Source organism: Bemisia tabaci, chromosome 2 (genome assembly GCF_918797505.1).
Source record: "Bemisia tabaci chromosome 2, PGI_BMITA_v3".
In the NCBI taxonomy this organism is placed as follows: Eukaryota; Metazoa; Arthropoda; class Insecta; order Hemiptera; family Aleyrodidae; genus Bemisia; species Bemisia tabaci.
In genome coordinates, this window is record NC_092794.1 from 42,174,355 (window position 1) to 42,196,334 (window position 21,980).

At 37.0% G+C, this 21,980-nt stretch overlaps 1 protein-coding gene across 1 annotated transcript; it reads left to right on the forward strand.

Annotated features, from left to right (window-relative positions):
- Window positions 1-7,461: 7,461 nt before the first annotated feature.
- Window positions 7,462-21,445, forward strand: LOC109040014 (NEDD8 ultimate buster 1). The gene is made up of 11 exons (XM_019055764.2): window positions 7,462-7,902; window positions 9,058-9,317; window positions 10,018-10,138; window positions 10,820-10,915; window positions 11,685-11,842; window positions 13,197-13,393; window positions 14,640-14,801; window positions 15,434-15,560; window positions 16,385-16,592; window positions 18,989-19,124; window positions 20,861-21,445. Exons 1-11 carry the CDS (start codon window positions 7,768-7,770, stop codon window positions 21,019-21,021), a joined length of 1,761 nt encoding a protein of 586 aa, XP_018911309.1. The 5' UTR covers window positions 7,462-7,767; the 3' UTR covers window positions 21,022-21,445.
- The last annotated feature ends 535 nt before the right edge of the window (window positions 21,446-21,980 follow it).

Consider the following 21,980-nt stretch of genomic DNA (forward strand, 5'->3'; position numbering starts at 1 on the left):
ATTAAAGTAGTTTAAAGGATAGAAACTAAATATGTTCTTTACAGCAGCATGATGAGATGACGCGAGGAATTTGATTAAAAAAATCGCTTGCTTAAAGCAATTTTATAGATAAACTACTGTGAATCTCCTCCGTGAAATCAGTCAAGAGTGGAAAAAGTACGAGTTAAGACCATTTCGAGAATATTCCACAGTAAACTTACGCACGGAGGAATCCTGGAATCATCGCGCGCTTTGTCAATAGAGAATTATTCTCATTTTATTCTTTTTTCAACGAGAACAATTGGAGTTTTGTTTTCAGAAATGTACGCCCTTCTCAGATGTTAAACAAATAAGGATCTCCTTTTCCTTTCTCGAAGGCCGGAAAAATTTAAGCGAAAATCTTGCGACGAAGCAACGGACGCAAAAACGCATCTCTGTTTATACCAATGTCGCGCCGCGATAGGATGCGACTATTCCTACTTCTAAGTCGCATATGTTGCATAGTCAAAACAGTGAAGGGGTTCTGATTTTCTTACTCTCACAACTGCGACATGATGCGCTAGAGTTGCGCCCGTTCTACCTCACTCTCCAGGCAAGGAAGGCAAAGTAATTATTGATATCGGTGACCAAAGTGCGAAACCACGTATCTCGTTGCAGACCTCCTGCTACACTTCATTTATTCTTTGGAAAACTAGTCAACGTAACTTCTTTAAAACGCGCTTGATTTTTCCTCTTAGTCAGCAGGATATTCTATGTGACTTTTAAGCTATACAATTGACTTCCTCCTTTCTTAAGAAATAAAATAAGAGCGGAAATCTTGAAATTCTGCAATGGAGGTACGTGATTTTGCACTTCAGCCACCAATATTCATTGTGTAAAAAAGTATGTTTTTTAAAACTCTTCGTCAATGATCAATGCATCTCGTCTTCCATGCCTCGTGCAAAAAATTTACCGTCCCTACTCAAGTATGTCGATATGAACACCTAACTTTTTTCCAGAAAACCGTAATTTAACTGTTCGAGATTTTCAGGAATTTTTTACTTATTTGGATCCCCCTAAGAGAAATATTTGGCCCTAAAACCCTTCTCCTTCCCCCTTCCTTCTGCGAAATGTTCCTGATGAAGGAAAATGTCTCATATTCAATTAAAAAATTGGTGTGTGAAAACAAGTAATGGATTCCGGGACGTGGCAATACCGAAAATTTAAGCGAGGTAGTGAGCGTGAGCAAGGTTAGGATTTTTTGGAAATTCCACCAGCAAAAATTTTACAGCCTTATTCTTTCAAAAAGCCCTTCCTGCTTTTTTGGATGACATAATTTATTGGTGAAGGGTATTTAAAATGAAAAATTTATGTGATGTCTCTAATCTCTGAAAAAACATGTGGTTGGAGGTCAAAAAATTCCCAGAAGCTCGTGTCACCAATTAACTTAACACTCTGAGGAGCAAAAATGAACCCCAATACTTCATTTTTCATGTGCAAGGTATTCTCCCAGACTTACGGAATAGGCGATTCAGTAGGTAAGTGTCAAATTTTAAAAAATTTCACTCAGCTCCTATCTGCATATGTGCTATCCATCAAACGATTAGAACGTAGACAATTGATTATCGAATCACCCCCCCCCCCTCCTCCAGGCAGGGAGACGGGAACAGTGCCTCTTTATGATGCTTATATGGACACAATACTACACTATTTGTATCAGTTTTGCCAGATTTACTCTAGGGGTCATCATTAATAAAAAAATAATAAGAATACAATTTTAAAAAAAGGTCCCATGCCACCCCTTCCTCCTCCCGAGAAAATTTGTTTCAGTTTGAAAAAAAAAAATCGGTCTTCAAAGGTGTTCAGTGACCTAGGTATTGTACGTATGAAGCCAAAGATTGGGGGAACATTGAATGGAAAATGGCACCCATACAAAAATACAAGCTTCCAATGAGCCCGAGTTTAAACAAACTCCCATGCTGGAAGAAAAGCAACTAATATTGAATTTTTTATAAATTTCCTCCCCATTCTAATGCTCAGTAGGTAAGTATTTTAAACTTGGCGATATTTCAGATCACCGAAGAAATATTTAGTGATCAGAAAAACTGAAATCATTGTCATATTCATTTAGAAAGTATTTTTTTTTTCCCCATTGTTTTTCCCCCCCTTTTGGGGGGGGGGGGGGGGGGTTATTTGACCGACGAAAAGTTAGAACCGACAAGCACAGAAAACGCCGATTTCTACTAAACGATTCGAACTCGCTACGGTGCTCTGTGTGGTTGCCTATTAGACTACCTTGCCTACTATTACTCGAATATGCAAACCTATAAAAGTTTCACCAATTCCTTCCTGATGCAACTTTTCTCTGCGGAGAGCTTAAATAATTGCTCTAGGTCAAAAAAAAAAAAAAAAAAAAAAAAAAAAAAAAAAAAAAAAAAAACGGCCCGCATGCAACGGCATAGCAGCGAGTAAATGGTTTCAAATTACCTAAAAGTTCCTTCAATCCATTGCTTATGCAATTTGATCTCCGGGGAGTTAAAATATTTGCTCGTGTTCGGAGAGAAGGCGAGCAACGATGCGCCAGAAGAGTCCTATCCAATAAATTGGCCCCCATTAATTTTCCTCCCTCGCCTCAAACATCAATTTAGTGACAGTAGAGACAGTGTTTGACATAAAGAAAAAATATCAATGAAAGGCAAGAGCCATACTGAAAATTCATTTTTTGGAAAGAAAAACTCCTGAGATTTAAAGAAGAAAAAAACACCCATTTACATGTATTTATTACATAAAGGTATATTTGGATCGCATTTAGCAAAAAGGAACCAGCACTATTACAGGGTTTTCAAAATCGTGCAGTATCTTATTTTCTAAAAATAAACATATGTACAGTATTAAAATCAGGGCCGGATTTAGGGGATGGCCACATGGGCCGCGGCCCATGGCGGCAAATTTAGGGGGCGGCAAACTTTGCATTTTTTCCTAAATGTAGGCATAAACAAAAATCGGATTCAGAAAAAACATTACAAACGAGAAAATAAGGCGACAAAATATTTCATTTCCTGAGAGTAGGTATAGTAATTTATAATTTTGTCATCTTTCGGTGATACAAGAGACAGAGCACCTTCAATAAGTTGAGTTAAGAGAGAAAACCAAACACGCAATTTGGTCTGGAGTGACGCGGCGCAGAGAGCAATGATGATGAGGACTTGAGATGAATAGGAGGCCCTCGCGCCTCGCAACGCGAGGGCTTCTCGGCATGTAACACATATTAGCGCCTACAAGACAGCATGAATACTTCACGTATTGTGTCAAATACAGTGTGGTCAGCAGCGGTCGACGTGAAACGCATAGCGCCCACAAGACTGGATGAATACTTCACGCATTGCGCCAAACACAGTGCGGTCTGCGCGGCGCGGCGGCGGAAGTTAAAATTATTAAACCACATTTATGTTTGTTCTTTCATAATTTTTTTGTTTATTTCTTATCAATGGAAGGCATTGTACTCTCAGAGAGAGGTTTACGAAACTTGACTTTCGCGCAAAGTTCCGTGAACTTTTGCTGGTAGTGTTGACAGGGCTCTCGCAAAAAATGTGTCCAACACGAGTAAACGCGTCTAATGCACCCTTTCCCCTGCGTTCACTTGATGGTTTTTATTGATGTTACAGAACGAATGAGAAGGCGGCGGCAAAATACAGGCGGACCATGAGCGGCAAATAGGTAATTCCGGCACTGATTAAAATCTACCAAATTATTTTCCTTCAAATTAACAATTATTTGGTGAAAAGCAAACGCTATTTGCTATTCTGGGAGATTTTTCAGATAGGTAATTATGAAGAAGCAACATTTTTACAACATTGTAATCGCTCTGGTTCCTTTTTGCTTAATGCGATGCGGTCCATTTGTAGATCTTCCTCTAAAATGGAGATGTTGCACGTGTGAGGAATTTGCGATTTGACTATTGATTCTTAAGTAAAAGTTCGCGAGAAATAAGATGGTGCCACTGGTTTTCTCCGAAATCAACTCCCAAGCTCAAAAAAGCTCTCAAGTTGAAGCCAAAATGGAGGGGATATCCCACGCTATCCTGAGAGTCCACTAACATCAAGACAAACTCTCCATGCAAAGATAAGGTGCAAATACATTGACGGACTGCCACTTATTTGGGCTCTGCTCTAAAACTCAAAACACGGCAACCCTTCTGATGTATTTGCTCCTTATCTTTGCATGGAGAGTTTGTCTTGATGTAAACGTGGACTCTCAGGACAGCGTGGGATGTCCCTTCCATTTTGGCCTCAACTTGAGAGCTCTTTTTGAGCTTGGGAGTTGATTTCAGAGAAAACCAGTGCACAGAGTTGCTAAAAGAAATTTCATCGAATGAAATTTCATGAAATTTCTTTTTTCCCAATGAAATTTCTTTCGACCGACAAAATGTCAAAAATGCTTATTTTTTCTAACAGAATTTGTTTTTATTTTTAAAGAGAATAATATTCGTCAATTAGACCAGTTGGAGCGCGGTCTTCTCTCAGCTTTTCTCTTCTGGTCTTCTCTTACTCTTTCTCTTCTGGCAGTTCTGGCTTATCAAGGGGAGGGGAACCGGGGACCCTAACTTCAAATTTCAAACTGTTAATTTCTGAAAAAAATCAGAGACAAATGAAAAAATCATTTAAATTGTTTCAAAGATAGTTCAAGATCCCTCTCTTTTGTACCAAAATAGAACGATATACTATTAGGGGGTACTAGGATTCTTTATAGTCAAGAAATTTGTTTTGCTCCAAATATGAAAGCTAACGTCTTACTTTATCCGTAAAATTTATTTTGGTGTTCAACTGGTACGGCTGTGCGCTGTGTGTTCAACCAAAATTTAAGAAAAAAAATTCAAAATTATGTTTTTGCTGTTTTACTCAACTTTCTGGGCATTTCTAAAGTTCCCTTTCACAGTTTACCACGTGCATACAAATGAACTTAAGGAGATTCATAAGTTTCAAGGGTTTAATCCTGAATTCTGCGTGTTAAATGAAATTTCACGAAATTTCATGAAATTTCATGAAATTTCATTATGAAATTTCTTTTTATAATCTTTCATGAAATTTCTTAACTCTGCCAGTGCACCATCTTGTTTCTCGGGAACTTTTACATAAGAATCATCAGTCAAATCGCAAATTCCTCACACATGCAAAATCTCCATTCTAAATGATTCAATTCATAATAATCACAAGTACTCTTACATCATTGCCTCATTCATTTTCGAAATTGCCGCCTTCAATGGATCTCATCTTTTAACAATGCTGATTGGACGACCAACCGCTCATTAGAAGAATGATACGAGAGTACCCATCCCTGATATGTCACTTTATATGTCACCAGGGACCAGTTCTATAGGACCCTGGACTCCCGTAAGAGTCAATGTAAAAATTCGTGAGCAGGTACTAGTGCTGCATTCTCGCGTAGGATCTTCGCAACTCACTGCTGTTATCAGTTGTTGGACTTCATTAAAATCCGTAGGATCGCGTATAACTGCAAAAAATCGAATTTTTCACCGATTTACTACATGGAGCGGGCCGTTCCTTGACGAAAGGGGTCGAAAAACGCCAAAAATATACTTATTTTTCAAGAATTCAGCCGCCTTATGTGTTATTTTTCAATCTCCGGCTTAACCTCACTTTTGGAGCGGGCGATGGATGAGTCGAGGTTCGGGGGGAGGATCCTCTGAGTTGACTAGGATCCTACGCGAGAATGCGCTGCAATCACCCGCTCACAACAGAACGGCGTTCGTTGCGTCCTATAGAACTCGTCCCTGATGTCACCCTCGATTGAGCGTTTTTGCAGGCAAAGACCCCCTACGATGTGCAGGCGATCACAGAGCGGGAGTAGCTGGTGGAGCGTGCGTGCAGCTCGCTCGGACTCCATGATTACACTCTGTTGCTCTCTCCTCTCCTCTACTCTTTGCACATCACATAATGGCGCCAAGCACAAATTTCACTCTCGGAGAAAAATTAAACTGCTCAGCTCAGGGAATTGACCTTTTTGATCGGGATTAAATTTCTAAAAGAGTTCAAACCAAGTACTAACCAGGGCAATTCTCAAAATTCTTTGGCAAGACATTTTTCTGATATAATTTAAGGATTACCTAAGGAGGGAAAATCTTTAGCATATCTGGAGAAATCACAAGCTTGTGTGGGGGCCCCGCAGCGTTCTGAGGCATTGAAATCAAATTCTAAACGTACCTACTTACATTTTGAATTTTGATGGAAAATAAGGGGGGGAGGGGCTTCATTTATATCTGAGCCATGGGGATGCCAGATGATGAGGGATGAGTTTGAGGATTTTTGCGCTCAGCAGAGATGTTTTCAGGAGCATTGGGGGAACTAGTTAGGAGGAGGGGGAGAAATATTACCCTCTCCTGACTTCAAGAAATATGAGGGCTTTTGCTAAGTTAGCTGTGTTGCTAGACTTTCATTGTGGAATTTGTAATTCTACCAAAAATATTTCCATGTGAAGATGAACCATCAAGCTAAAAATTTAACTCAGCATTCGCACAAATTTATAAATTTTTTTTGTGGCACAATGGTACAACTTCTGGGAAACATCCTGTTAAAGGTAACGAGGCACTTAGCATATTTCTTGAAAAATTTGCTAAAAAAATATCTTTGCACATTTCTGCTTTTGATAACTTATACCTACAAAAGTACATAACGATCCAAAAAGTGGTGAATTTTACCAGTCAGGCATCAAGGGGTGAAATATGGGAGCATAAATATAGCATTAGGTACCTAAGATGACATTTGAATCAGTGAGTTCGAAAATACACCAACTCGGAAAAAAAAATTTTCAGGAAACACCTAAAACTTCGCAGCGGGCGAAGAAGTTAGTTTAATAAAAACTTTTTTGGTGCCAAAGGACGCAAGAAGTACTCTAGAGACTTTAACGCACCAAGTTTCAGATACTGATTTTTCATAGTCTGCCCTGAAAAATTTATATTTTTTGACCTGAATAACGCTTGAATATTTATATAACTTGTTGGCACAAGGTATACTGAACCGAAAAAATAAAACCGCATCGGATAGTCGCCCGTTTCCCTTGATCGGCCAAAAATTGGTATTTCCATGAATGAAATTCTTCGATTCTTCCCTTTTCCCGTCGCCGTTTCGAGCACTTCCGATTGCAATTTCGAAATATCCTTTTGCGTGCAGATGCTTCTACTTATCCATAAGTGTTACTAAACCGTAAAAAAGTGAAAATCGAAAAAAACCCGTGTTGGAGTGTTTCCGAACTCACTGATTCATTTTACATTATTGGAAACATGATTATGTGGATGGATAAGGTGGGGAGACGGCAGACGATAGGATGGGTTAGAGTAGGTATTGGTTAGAGAGTGCTCGAACTGCCCTGAGTTCCCGTCGCGCGACGCAGCCATCTTGCCTGCACATCGTAGGGGGTCTTTGCCTGCAAAAAGTAAACATCTGTCACCCTCTTTCGCAACCAATCGCAATTTTTGCAAGATGTAAACATAAACAAAGAACCGTCTGATAGTGAGTCATTGAATGGAGGATGGAGGAAAGTGAACTAATAGAATAGAATTCGAGCTCTAGAAAGAAATTAACCGATTATAGTACTTCAAAAAAGTTAAGATTCGGGAATCATTCCTTTTCGAAAGTCACGTTGGATTTATCTGAGTTTGTGTTATTTTAGATCGTTGTTAAAGTACTATTTACGTCAAACCTAGTGAACTTCGCTGTGCTTTTCCCATTTTTTGCAACGATTCTTGAACCTTATCAGTAAACGTGTTGTTGATTCTTGTTTAAGTGTTCCAAAATGGATGAGAACTCTCTGAAACTTGAAGACTATGTTCTTCGGGTGCACGAAAAACTGAATCATGATCATGTAAAGCTTTGGCTCGAACCGTACCATGAAGTGACTGATAGTAAAATAAGCGATGAAGCATTTAACGTAAGAAATTTTTCCACCTCTTAAATGAATCGCACATCCCCTGAAACATGTCTTTGTCTCAAATCGTTAGAACTGACTTGATCAAATGTGATGCAATGGCCAACTATGTCAAAAAAGTATGATTGAACCCAAAGCATGGCCTTAATCTCTTTATGTTGTACATACTTATAACTGCAGTTTCAAAAGAAAAGTAGTTAATTATCTGCTGTGCATATCGGAGTTACTTTTCAAAACAAATACACTGTGATTACATCGAGCTAATTTCCAATTCTGATCAGCCATCAGTGCTGTCCAAGTTATTGTTTTCCAAGTTTATAGTTAAGTACTGCCGATATAATACCAGGTCACAGCATCAGAATAATCTGAAAGTTCTACTTACTCATTTATAGGTTTGTTTTACAAGTTGAAGAGATTATATGAAATGTTTTTAGTGAGTTGACAATGAAACATATTTGAGGTGATAGTCTTATTGATGAAAGTAGTGTTTTTCATAGATATAAGTAAGTACTGGGTTTACTATATAACTTGAATGTCTAATTTTCAACAAATTTAAACTTTAAAAACCAAAGCTGCCAAATTAAGCAAGCTAACAAAGTTATCCTCAATGTTCAAATCTTACAAGTACATTAAAGGAAGTACTTGAGTATATCAGAAAGATATGGTCTGTCAAAACACACTTTTAATAATGGAAAGTATTTTTGTGTAATACCTGTTGAACTGGTGCATTCTGTTATTTCTATTGTATTTCTCTCCTTCATTTTTGCAACTGGAAAAAATAGTGAAAAAATATAGCGGACCCAACTCACCTGCCCCTCTCCTTTGCTGAGGCAATATGATGGTATTTTAAGAGGTGGTGTAGAAAATTATTGAAGGCTCCTCATTCTTCATTGAAGAAGGGGCGCTAATGACACAGAACGAGAGGTCAGGATTTGGTATTCAATCTCTACAGCTTGCGGATTCTTGTTGCGAATAGGTAGTCAGTCGGTCAGTATAACTCTTCCGTCCCTTCCATCCAAATTACCCACTTTTACCTTCCTATTAGGAGTGTGTTGATTCGAGCTCAATATATTCTTTAATCAACACAACTGTTAAATCTATGTTTTTTTAAAGATTGTTATGAATGGATTAAGCACAATTGAATGATTTTGCTTTCAGAAATTAGCCAGAAAATATAGTGAAGAGCTAGCTTTGGATGAAAAGATTTGCAAGGAAGCATTACTGAAGCTTCAGAACAATGCCCTCTCAAAATTAAAAGAAAGGAAGTGCTTTGAGGAGACTGGGAATGCAACGATTCACGTGAAAGTATCTGGAATTGAGACAGTCAAGAATACATTCTCAGTATCGGCAAGACTTAGTGATTTTGTTTCAAGCATAAGAAATCAGATATCAGAAATTACAGAGGTGCCAGCTGACAGGTGAGCACTCATGATTCAGTGACTTTCAGTCATCTAAACGAGTACAACAGGAACTGGTCTTCATGCAAGTCATGTATGTTTGAGGAAAAGGTGTTTCAAGTAAGATTCCTCATTGCTGAAATTTGGTATAACTATTCCTGCTACCGCCAATAATGACAGATGTTCCGCCAAAAATGTTTTAAAATCTCAGGAGTTGTGTCAAAAAATCAAAATCCAATTATCTTCCTTACACTAACCTTTGCACAGGAAGATCTATTCAAGGATAGGTACTGATTTTATGCTTCAGAAGGCGTATTGTAGGATGCAGTTAACAGAATTGCATTTCACTTAAGACAGTTCATGGTTCTTACCAAGTACACATCAGTGTCACCAAGATTGATGCTCAATTCGCGCTTGTGATACTTTGACCGGAACGTGATGAAACCTCCTCAAAATTTTGACAGGAAGTCCGTGCCTTTAATTAAATTGTCCAAACTCTAATGGTCAATCAGGACATTTCTAATACCACAAGGACACCCCTTATGCAGATAAATCTCTTGTTCCCTGGAGTTATCAGTTCCCCTTAATTTGTGTCCTTAATCTTTTCCGAGCTCTCCCTTTTCCCATCAACTCTGATCTAAATTGAACTCAGGTAACTAATAGCTTTTACAATATGTATCAAACTGTAGATTGTATTTAGATGTATCTTTTTTGCTTTCAGGATCAAATTAATCGCTAAAGGTCTTGTTTTAAGCGACGATGAAACTCTCACCTCCCAAAAAATCCAAAACGGCTCTCATGTAATGGCAGTAATTTTGTATGGAAACTCATCTGAAGTTTCTGTAAGTATATTGCCTTTTCCTGCATCTTATTGCATAAGTACCCATGTTCACCAAATCAAATACTGCTTTGCTGATTTTTGATCTTTGCTGTTTTACATCAGAACTTATTATTACGATCTATTCTAGTATTGTAGAACAATTCTAAAATGCATCTTAAAAGTTGCCAACCCAATTAGATTGCATCTAGCAAAAAGGAACCAAGAGCATTCCAATGTCGCTAAGATTGTGCAACTTTTTTCTCCTTGCAAATATAAACTGAATTAGCAAGTTTTATCTTGACTCCCAAAAAACTATAAATTCAAGACAAAAATTACCATTGTGAATTTAATTTTTCGCATGATTTCTGTAATTTTATAGCAAAGAATGTAAGTTACACAATCCTAGCAACATTGGATTGCTCTTGGTTCTTTTGTGCAAAATGCAATCCAATTTATCTGTGAGGAAAGAGCGATAGAACAGGTCATAGGTCAAGTAAATGTTAGGGTATGATAATGTTCACAAGAAACGGTAGAAAAATTTGGAAAAACCTCTGAAAAACTTCACAAAAATCAAACCTGCTGAGAGTTCTATGGCAGTCTTTGAATGTGTTCTTGAGTTTGAATCATAAGAGTTGGAGATTATGCATCAAGGAGTGATTTATCTAAATCCGTATTTTCTAAAAGAATCTTTTTTTTCTCTCAGGATTTTGAAAAGAGAAGGAAAATTGTTGAAGACACCAAAGCTGATGTCAGTCTGTTAGCTGGGAGGAGCAACGAGAACAGAGATCTCTATCTTCAGGTCTGCATGTAAATCATTCATTGAATTGTTAACAATTTAAGTCGGTTATTGACTTTAGCTGGAAGTTTGAGTAATAACAATTCAATAATTTTTGGCCACATCTTCGAAATGTGGTATTTTAAAGGGTCAAAAGTTAAAGTCCACCTCTCCCCCCCTGGACTCTCATTAAAAGTTTCTCTCTTTTGGTAAGTTTCTTTTCGTTTGATTCTCAAAGTTTTCAATGAATTGTTAACAAACATTTATGAGCATCAGTGAGTAAAAGTATGGGAGAAACAAACATTAGGTATTGAGGAAAATGAGCGAATCTGAGGAAGGGTCCTGCAATTCCCTCTTTCATAATTCTGTAGATTTATTCTGCTGTGCCAAAGAAAAACGCTGTATAAGCCTTCAAACGTTACATGATTTCCTGTGATAAATCATGAATTTTCTGGTGAACACATGAATATTTTTCCCTAGATTGTTCAGATAATTTTGTCAGAAGTTTAATTTAAAGTTTCTGAAAATTTGTATAAAAAATATTCATAACATCCCTAAAAAATAAGTATTTTATCGGGGTTAAGTTGGCAACGTTCGAACCTCAATGCGCTATTCCTTAGCTCAGCAGTATTGATAACAGATCCAGTTAAAATTTACCAGCCCCCAAAAGTGGGTCCTCATTATTCATTGAACTGCTGTCAAGAGTTTTTGATCCAACAAATTGACAGTTAAAATGCAATTTTTCCCGCCATGAAAGCAGAACTCATTGTGACGTTATTACTTTTTGCTCCAGGTCACTGATCAAAAAGGTGAAACCTTACAACTGCCTGCTTGGGAGAGAAAAGCTCTCGTGACGGCTATGACTCTTCATGAAAAAGGAAGAGCAGCCCTGAAGAGGGAGGATTACGCTTTAGCGCTTGTTCTTCTTCTTGAAGCTGATCATGAATTCAGGTTTGTCTTGAAACTGATTGCTTTACTCTGCCAAATCTTAAATTAAGTGGCAAATCATTTTTACGCTGGAAATGGCGATTATAGTTAGTCATGTGAATGTGCAGTACAGTAAACAGCCGATCATTCAAACTACTTGGGGCTGGGCTGGTTTCGGATAATTGAAAATTTTGTACACTCTATCAAACCCAGGGCTGCTGGCGGTCTGAAAAACCGGGAAAGTCAGGGAATTCGAAACAATGCAGGAAAGTCAGGGAACTCGTAACGACCAGGAAAAGTGAGAGAATTCATGGGAAAAAGCAGGGAATTTCTGACGCATCTACCTATCAAAGTCTAGCAAAAGTTGGCAATTTTTTTTTTTTTTTTTTTTTTTTTTTTTTTTAAAAATAGATGGAAATTTTGTTCTAAGATCAGGGAAATCAGGGAAAAGCAAAAAAAGTTCGGGAATTTGAAAATTAAGAAATAATGGCAACCCCTCAGTCACAACAGTTGAAAGTAAGCAGTAATTACTTACACAAGGCAAGTATTCTATATAAATATACAGTGACCTTTGCATTATCAGATGTTCCACCCTACCCAGTCGGTCAGTTTCGAGATTCGGCCGCACCTACTTGACAATTAGCCTGGATAATACTGTGTTTGAATAATCTTTTTCCAGGGAGTTTCTTTATCAGTAAATTGCATTGGGCCTTGTCACCAAAGGACACTTTTATGTTTTATGCAAGACGAATTGCGCACCTTAACTTCAATAGACTCTAACTCTCTCAAGCTTATTTACAGCAAAGACAAGATGAAGCTGCACTTCTTGGATGTCCTATGCCTTGTTCATTTGTCTATGTTCTTTTATTTCTTTCTCAGGATTCTAAATAGGGAATTGTTGTCAGTACAACTTACAGCAACAATTAATTCTGCTACCTACAAAACTGTATGAGAAGAAGACTAGCTACCCAATTTCTTTGCACAAAATTATTTTCTCTCTTTTTAGAAGGATCTTATTTGTTTTTTTCTGAAATTCCAATATTGATGTAAACTATGTACTCATAAGAAACGGAGAAATTAACTTTGTTACCTGCACCAAAAATAAATAAATGGGAGTATTATAAGAACTCTCTTTTGACTGGGCACAGTCGTTCACTTGTTTTTACGTACCCCCAAGCATGTGGAGATTATAGAGTTTATGATTTCATTATTTCCTGCTGTTTAAATGTCAAAATTTCACAAGTCATCCAGAAGCATCGTATGCAAACCATATCATCAGCATACTTTTAAGTAATGAAGTTGACGTGACAATGTTAAAAAAATGCATTTCTTCTTTATGACTGCATAGCAACAAGTCAAGCGTTTCTTCTGATTTCAGGACATGCAACTCTGAACTACTGAAATCCGTGGACAACTACGCTGTCCTGAATTTAGACATAGCGTGGTGTTATCTAAATTTGCAGAGTGTAACACAATTACCAGAGGCTGATGCAAGACTAAAAACCTGCGAGGAGAATTTTCATCGCAGTTACGGCCCAAATCTAGAGCGCTTGGTTGCATTAAAAGGAACTTCAGGTTTAACATCAGTTTTTTATTTTTTTTCTGTACTCACATTTACTGCAGTTATTCCACTTCATTTACCCATTAACTTGCTCTTTTACCATCTCCCAATTCTTGAGAGGGCTTAAATAGACTTTAAGAAAACAGACCTTTTTTATGAAATCTTTTGATTGAAATGAAATTTCACCAAGGGCCGTCCGTAAATTATGTAACATCGGAGGAGGTGTCCTCAACTATCGCTGTGCAAAATCATAAGAGGGTGAGAGAATGTTAAACAGAGCATTATTTAGAAAATGTTCATACATAATTTTTAACAAGAGAAATAACCCCAGTATCTGCAGTAGAATTCTGTTCTCTATTTATTGTTTTTCAGTGACCCAGGACACTTTTTCTCACTGTTTAGGAACACTGACCCACTTGGCTACCTTAACGATGTCTGTTGTAGCATTTTTAAAAAACTGGGGAGAAGCGAAGAAATCCAAAAGTCCAAATACGGTTTCTTTTTATGAACATCTGATATTTATAAAACTGAATTTGAAAAAAGCCCCGGTCAAAGGACATTAATCCAAGACCAAAGAGTTTTTTTTTTCATCAGACATTTAGAAGGATTTCTAGGTCTAAATTTTAAGATGCTCCCTGCAACTTCATTCACCTCAAATCTCCTTCAGGGTGCCTCAAATACATACATTCATGAAAATTACAATGCGTATAAAGTTTAAACCTTGAAGATTTCAAGTGAAAGAGGTTTTCAGGAGTTTTTTAAAGTTTCGACCTAGAAGTAACAAGTAAACATGATCTTATTTTTTTTCAAAATATTTACACACTATCACCCAAGGTTGCCAAGTTCTGTGATAAAACGCTGATATGTTACATATGTTTAAATGGGGGAAGTGCTGATTTTTCATCACCATCTGGCAACAATGTTTACCTGCATTATTTGTCTTACGCACTCACATTGCCTAATTTTCTCTGATATTTTATTTTTTTTAACTGGAACCTCGAAACTTAAAATTTTATGAGTATATCTCTCATAATTTTAGCTGAATTCACAAAAATGTTGAAGGCATTGAGTAGATTAGTTCTCAGTTTTACAAAATGAGGTATGAAGGAAAATTAGGCAATAAGAAAAAGTTTATTAAAGTGCCTCTGCAGGCATGTCCTTTTCCATTTTCCTTCATAGATAAGCCTTTTTGTTGTAAATGGAGAACCTGTCACCATAAAATTTGGCCTTATTCATTGTCTCTCTTCTCTTATTTTTAAGGGAATGAGGCTGCACTATTTATGCGACTGCACTTGTTACAAGGGATCATTTTGTACCATCAGAACAAAAGAGATCAAGCCATGCAAATTCTCAAGCGAGCTGAGAGCGAACTCAATGCCCTGAAGGTGGATGACGAAAGTTTAAGCTTGCTTCTTGAATTAGGTATGTTACCCCTTTTTTAAAAAAAATTGAGTCTAAAGTGAAAATGGTCTTACATATCGGCTTTAAACCCTGATATTTTACCATTTCATGTGCCGACTGATTAGTGCAATTGATAGATAACACTGGAAAAAAAACACATTGGATCTAGAGTCCAGACTCTTGAAAACATTGACAAGAAAAAGGACTCTTGATTCAATCAGATTTAAGCTTAAATCTAAAGGAAATCCGCTCAAATTAAGAGGCTTGGTTCTTAATTTAAGCTTAAATCTGATTGAATCAAGAGTATTTTTACTTCTCGATGTTTTTAAGAGTCTGGACTCTAGATCCAATGTGTTTTTTTTTTTTCCAGTGAAAGGAAAAATGGTGCATTCAAGTTGGTTGAAACAGGTGGTTCCTCTAGACCAAGAGGTAAAAAGATGGACTAATTATAGGGCCTCTTGTGGATTGCCCTTAGTCCATGCCTCTCCTCTGTTGTCCATCGCAAACATCTGCTTCTACCAATAGGATTGCTTTATTCCTTTGTCTTCATTGTCTATCACTTTGTCGGTAAATTTTAATCATCAGCTCCATGAGAAGATGTTTTCTGGCGATCGTTTTCGTTGATTCAAGACCCTGATCATTCTTTTTTTCAGGATTCACCGCAGCTGAAGCGAGACTGGCCCTGAGAGGTGCACATGGAGATGTCAATTTGGCTGTGGAGTTAATAAATCGAAAAAAAGAAGAAAAATTTGAAGCAAAAAAGAAGGAGAGAGAAGAAAGGTAATGTTGCTCTCAGACACTTTAATATTTTTCTCAGAAACTGTAAAAATAATCAAACAGATGAAAATTGTGTAGCTTTTTCTTCGCCATATATTAAATACTGCTCAATGGACCAGTAAACAAAATACGAATTTAAGTATTCTGATGAATGTTTCTTTATTAAAATTCCATGTAGAACATAATTTGTGCAACATTAATTACTGAACTTAATTCCTAACCAAGATATCAACATTGTTGATGCATTGATTCAAACTTCTTGCTCATAGAAAAAAACAATAATTTTACTTGAATTACATTGTATACTAAACATTACAATGACAGTCTTTGAAAATACGGCAACTTCAATATTGACGCTTTGGTTCAGCTATGTTAAGTTGTTTATACTTTGAACAACACTGGGTGTGAAAGGAGCAATGCTCGATTGAGGAGCCTGCCAAAACCGTTGTAGTGCTCGATTTGACTCATGTCAAGTACATATTGTTTTTCTTGTGACTGAGCCATTTAAATTTACCGGTACTAATGTAAAATAAAAACGTCTGTATCTTAGTTCGGAGTTAATTTTAGTGATTTTCGTTGAGCGAATCCTGTTCTGCATGAAATCCCGGTCAAGAAATGTGTATCAGAAAGCTCAAAGTCTTATCTTGTCTACTGGTTCAGTGTCAAAGAAATATCTTCTGTAAACATTATTCTTTTCCCCCTGCTCCCAGAAAAACATCCCTCCATTCTTTCAGTCCCTTTTCCTATTTCTAGTCAATTTGGTTTTTTCAAGCAGCAGTTTTCCTTTTTAAATCAGATTCTAAGCATTTTTCTAACTTTTTCTGCAGATTAAGGAAGAAGCTTGGCATGTGCGCAGATGGACGGCAGTATGTTGAGCCCAAGTTTATGAAGCAACTGACAGAGATGGGATACAGTGAAATGCTTGCAATTCATGCTCTTCAAGAAGCAAATAACAGTGTCAGCGATGCTATCCAATATATTCAGGAACACCCAGAAACCAATTTTTTGTCCTCCAGAGAGGACATTATTCAGCAGGTAACTGAGTGTAAAAGGGTCATGGTTCAGCTGTCCTGGTCACAGAATCGTGTTTTGATGCTTGATTCTTGTAGATTAGTTGAAAATAAAAAGAAACGTCCTAATGCCAACTTTCTACGCTCAATATAAACAGAGATAATGCGCTTTGAAGAATTTGCTACATGATGTTATCCATCATGGTAGGGACACCCTTGGTTTCTCCCACCTCGTTTTTATCCGAGTTACATGTTGGGTACCAGAGCACATGTATGTTTCCCCGACTGATGAAAGCAAGGTGAAAGAAACCAAGGGTGTCACCACTGGGGTTGATGACGTCATTAACCAAATTTTTCAAAGCGCAATATCTCGGTTAATATTGAATGTAGAAAGTTGCTATTTGGACGTATCTTAACATTTTTGGTTGGTCAGCAAGAGTCAAGCATCAAAACTCGATTCTGAGACCAGTGCAACTTACCTATTTGGTTGACTCTTACCTAACTTTTAAGGGAGGGGCTTCAGGCTCAGTTGAATTTAAAATTGAAATTGGGGAAATTCACCAGAAACACCAATTATAGGTATACTAGGGGGCTACGCCCCCTGGCCGCTACGCGGCCCATTTTTGTAGCCGCAGAGTTAATAAAATTCATATTTTTAAATATTTGTTCAACAAATCTCGGCAAAACTTTTATGATGGAAGTAGTAAGAACCCAATGGACTTATTCAAATGCAAAGTCATGTGCAAACGTTTGATGATGCGCTCAATTTTTACAAAAATCAATCAGATAAATTCAGGTCATCACCAAATATTCTTAGACGTGATCCACGTGGTAATCATAATCAATTATTACTTGATTACATGATTTTTCTTTTAGAAAACTAAAGAAGAAAAAAAATGAGAAGGCAAAAGGATGCGATTCTCAATGATTTATTGATGCTCCATTGCAGTACAACATCGAAATGAGTTGGACAGGTAATTTTAAAATAATCCCAGATCGGGAATCGAACCCACATCACGACATCAATTGGCTCATCTGCCGCCTCAACCAACTCGGCCACTGTCCAGAGTGGGAGGTAGCCGGTGAATCTTGTGTACATAAGTATAGAGCTGATGCGCAGGCTACACATCCACTGCGCAACCTCTCCGACCACTGCGCATCCTCCCGCGCATAGCGGTAGCAGTCCCGGAGCATTCTGTAAATTTACTCACTTTTGTAACGTGATTTTAAAAAAACCTGGGTCCTATTCCAAAATCTAATTAGAGCGGGCTCATCTAGGGCCAATTACCTGTCGATTTACGCAAAAATCATAGAAATCGGCCCGGTAGAACGCTCAAATGAACTATGACAAAAAGTATAAATTTACATTGTTTAAATGGGAGAATTCGCAACTTTACTACGTAATATAAAAAAACCTGGTTCATATTTTGAAAATCTGAAAAGAGTTGGCTAATTTAGAGACAATTGCCTGTCGATAGCCGCAAAAATCATGAAAATCGGCCCGGTAGAAGGCTGGAACTAAGCGTTACCAGTTACGCAAAATTAGGAGGTCTTGGAGCTTATAGTATAGATATAGATACCGATAGCCAAAAGTGAGACGATGTACCTCCATTTGCGACGTTTTAACCTTACAGTCATAATTTACTTTTTCCTTGGAAAACTAGTCAATGTGATTTCTTGAAAACTTCCCTGATTTCTCTTCTCTGCTGGTAGAACATTCTAAATACATCTTTAAGGTATGAAGTTGACATGTTCCTCTTCGAATAAATAAACTAGGGGCAGAGATTTTTAAACACTGCAATAGAGATATATGAATGTGGTGTAACACTTTAGCAATCTATATATTTAAAAAAAATCTGGATTTGTCATTGATTTTGAAACAGGTCCTCGTAGCTGATTTTCTATGCTCAACCCAAAAATTCACTCCATTGCTCTGTATCAATTCAATTTGCCCTGAAAAATGATACTTTTCCAGAAAAATTCAATTTTCCTGAAAAGTTCTGTATGAAGAAGAAATGTCAGAAACCAACTACAAAAAATACCAGGAAAATGCACTTTATTTTCATGGGTAATGTTCCTTCACTTCATTTTTGTGGAGATTTGATCAACTTATTTTTCTATTACAATCATCGCAACTACACACTTATTTAGATTTTTGGTCACTCTTGATTTATGAGGGGTTGCCCTACTTTTCCACCAATTTGTATATGCTTATTTTATAATCATTCATCCAGTATAGTTTAATATGTACTGAACTTTCCAAAAATTCTGCGCATTAAACTTGTAAAAAGAAGATGGAAATTACACCTCTTGACCTACTTCAATTGTTTGAATGAGATAGTTCAAACTTTGAAGTGGAAGGTAGTTGAAGTAGCTGTCAAAAATCTATAATTTGACCAGAGATCTGCTTCATTTTTGCAGGTAAAATCTGTTGGACTGGATGAAACTGCAGTCAAAGTAGCTCTAAAAAAACACAATGGCAACTATCAGAAAGCCATTAACGATCTTCTCCAAAACGCACACACTTTTTTGTCAGCCGGAATGAATGGGTCATGCTGTAAGTATCATCCGTATTCACAAGTTTACTATCCCTTGCAAGCATCCACTATAGATGAAGATTCCTGTCCCAGAGAATGAGAATTGTTGGCAGTTTAATCCATTTTTATTTCAATAGATGGGGTGAAGTTACATTTTATTCCAATACTTGTTAGGTCCTGATATGGCAGAAGGAAATTTTTAATTACTTCCTCTTATAACTTCATTTCCACACCACGAACTTCAAGACATAATTTTTTCCATTTTGCCCAATTAATTTCCGTATTTCCAGTGCCGAAATGTTCAGCAGTGGTAACTATAATTCAACTTGGGTACTTGGGGCCTAATGGTCAGTGCGTCTTCTAGGTTGAGAAGTTCTTGGGATTAAATCCCGGTGATTATGACAGATTTTCACAGAAATGACATAGGAATCTGCAGGAACAAATTCACTGAATCAAAGGAAAGCTTAGAAACATTAGTGTGCTTATATCCACTAATGTCTGATGACAATAAATAAAAACTAACGATGGCTATTGGTACTTAACGTAATACAAGCCAATAAACGGACAGGAAAGAAAAGGCAATTTGGAATTTTTTGACACTTGAGTCCCTTTTCACATTGTCGACCACGTAGGGTAATACTAAAGCATATTCTAGACATTGAAAAATTTCGCTTTTATTTTTCCCCGATTTCGCGGTTATTTTTCCCGAATTTCGCTGTTATTTTTGCTGATTTTGCTGTTATTTTCGTAGCGCTTTTTGCGTTTGACAGCTTAAAATAAAGCTTTTAATTTTATCTAACAAGCCATTGCTCAGTCTCTCTCTCTAAACATTTTACAGAAGAAGCACTTTATTCTTGATTAAAAAATATCTCTTGCTATCTTTTTAAAAGCACTTTCTATCAATATGTATTCGCTTTTTTATTTATTTAAGTGACATTAAATGCATTCTAGTGAGATGCTGATGCAACTTAATACTCAAAAAGGTAAATTAAAAGGTATTAAAGGAACGAAATAGGTAAATTAACTTCGAACCAAAAGATTTTATTACAGAAATTAAATTAAATGGATTAATTTATGCCCCGGTTGCTGCCGTTTCTTTCATCAGTATTCTGATGCCATCGGCGAACGTTGATAGCTAGTAGCCAATGACGACCAATGCTCAGAAACAACTCGGTAATTTCTTATTTTGAAAAAAGCGCGGCAGATTTCGTCTTACACGCATACATACGTAAATTTTAGGAAAATGTACGGCTTTCGCGAATTCCGCGTTAAATCCGGAAAATGGCCGATTTCGCGTTATTTCACTTTATATTTTCGTGATCAGGGGGTTCTGATCGGTGCTTCTGTATGGTTTTCAGATTCCTATAAGCACATTTTAAAAATTGCGCCGCAAAATTTTCTAATGTCCATGTATTACTAGGTTACTAGGTACCTACTAGGGTGTATTACCCCCACCAAGAAGTCTCTCGCGCAAGTATCGTGGATGATTGTGGAAGTGGTTTCACTTACTTTGAAAAGGAACGTCCAATATCGAAGGGCAGCTCTGATTAAGATTCCAGCCAATAATAACACCCAAATTCTGATACATAAAAAAGACTCCATCATGTTATCTAAACTTCATAAGGAGCCTAGGAAACTAATGTCTGCTCAGCTTGCTCATTCAAGTGTATTAGACACCTCAAGAGTGTCTTGTCAGTCTCGCCTCATCAATTATAAATTTTGTGCACCATTAATTCAATTTTCTACCTTCTTGTAGCATTCTGGGACAGTCAAAACGATGCGGAAGAGTTGGAGAAGGAGAAAGAGGCTATCAGTAGAATTGCTGATGATTTGAATGTTGAGGCTGAGGATCATTTAGACCTAACATTAATTCAAGAAGAGCAGTTTCTCAGGAAGTATTTAGATTTACTACAGTAAATTGCTCAGAGTGGAACCTTTTTAATGGCTGTGAAAGGAGTTATCATTTTTTCTCTTTCCTATTCCAGTTTTATCTCATCATAACGTTTCTCATGACAACATGTTCCCAGAAACAGAATTCATTGTTTCAAGGCCCTGCCAACCATTTCTTGATTAAGTGCAACTCAAAATTAAGTTTTTCTGGAGACATCGTTCTACTTTCAATTCCCCTTTAAAAACGTTATGACAGGATATGACTGTAATTACTTTTCTGCAACCATTTTCAGTTCAACATTTCTAAAGTGGAAATATTTTTGTTGGAGATTTTTTAGTGTTATACTTGGATCCTATCATTGTGTGCTATTTTTTAAAAATTGAAATTGTTTGTTTTTTCCCTGAATATTTTATTAACTCATTTGTATGCAAATACATTTTCTTTCAAGTACATTGCAGTCTTGAGTTTAATATTTAAGGTGATAACCTCATTTACCTATACTTGCGTCATTCAAAAGACACTTTTGTATTTCTAGCCAGCAACTAACTGGCAGCTTTTGGATTTAAAGACTACTGTACTCAAGAAAAGCGTAGCAGGAGCATTCAGGCGTTGCCAAATTTTGTATTATGAGAAATTGTTTTTAAGAAATCGTGAATATTTTGAAAATATATATGACATTTTTGGTTGATATAATTCGTAATTTGATCTTAAGTAGGTATCTATAATTTCGAGGACTACTAATCATAACTTTTTGTAACATTATGGCAACAATCAAATATTCACACTGCGTTTTCCCTTGAAGAGCACAATATTCCTTAGCTGATATCAATTGAGGCTACTTTTTGTAAGCGCGTTGATCAATGATCACGAATGGAAGTTGCTACACATTAAGTTACAACACTCGTATTTTAGAATCATAAAAATAGAGCTACATATGCTGTTTTACCTGAAAGAAGATTTGGTAGGATCCTCTGGGATCGTTTAC

Excerpts from the sequence above, each read along its gene's own strand:
- LOC109040014 (XM_019055764.2), top strand. The coding sequence starts at position 7,768 with ATGGATGAGAACTCTCTGAAACTTGAAGACTATGTTCTTCGGGTGCAC. Across the intron at positions 9,318-10,017 it reads ACAGAGGTGCCAGCTGACAG|GATCAAATTAATCGCTAAAG; the intron begins GTGAGCACTCAT and ends TTTTGCTTTCAG. Across the intron at positions 16,593-18,988 it reads GAGAGGACATTATTCAGCAG|GTAAAATCTGTTGGACTGGA; the intron begins GTAACTGAGTGT and ends TCATTTTTGCAG.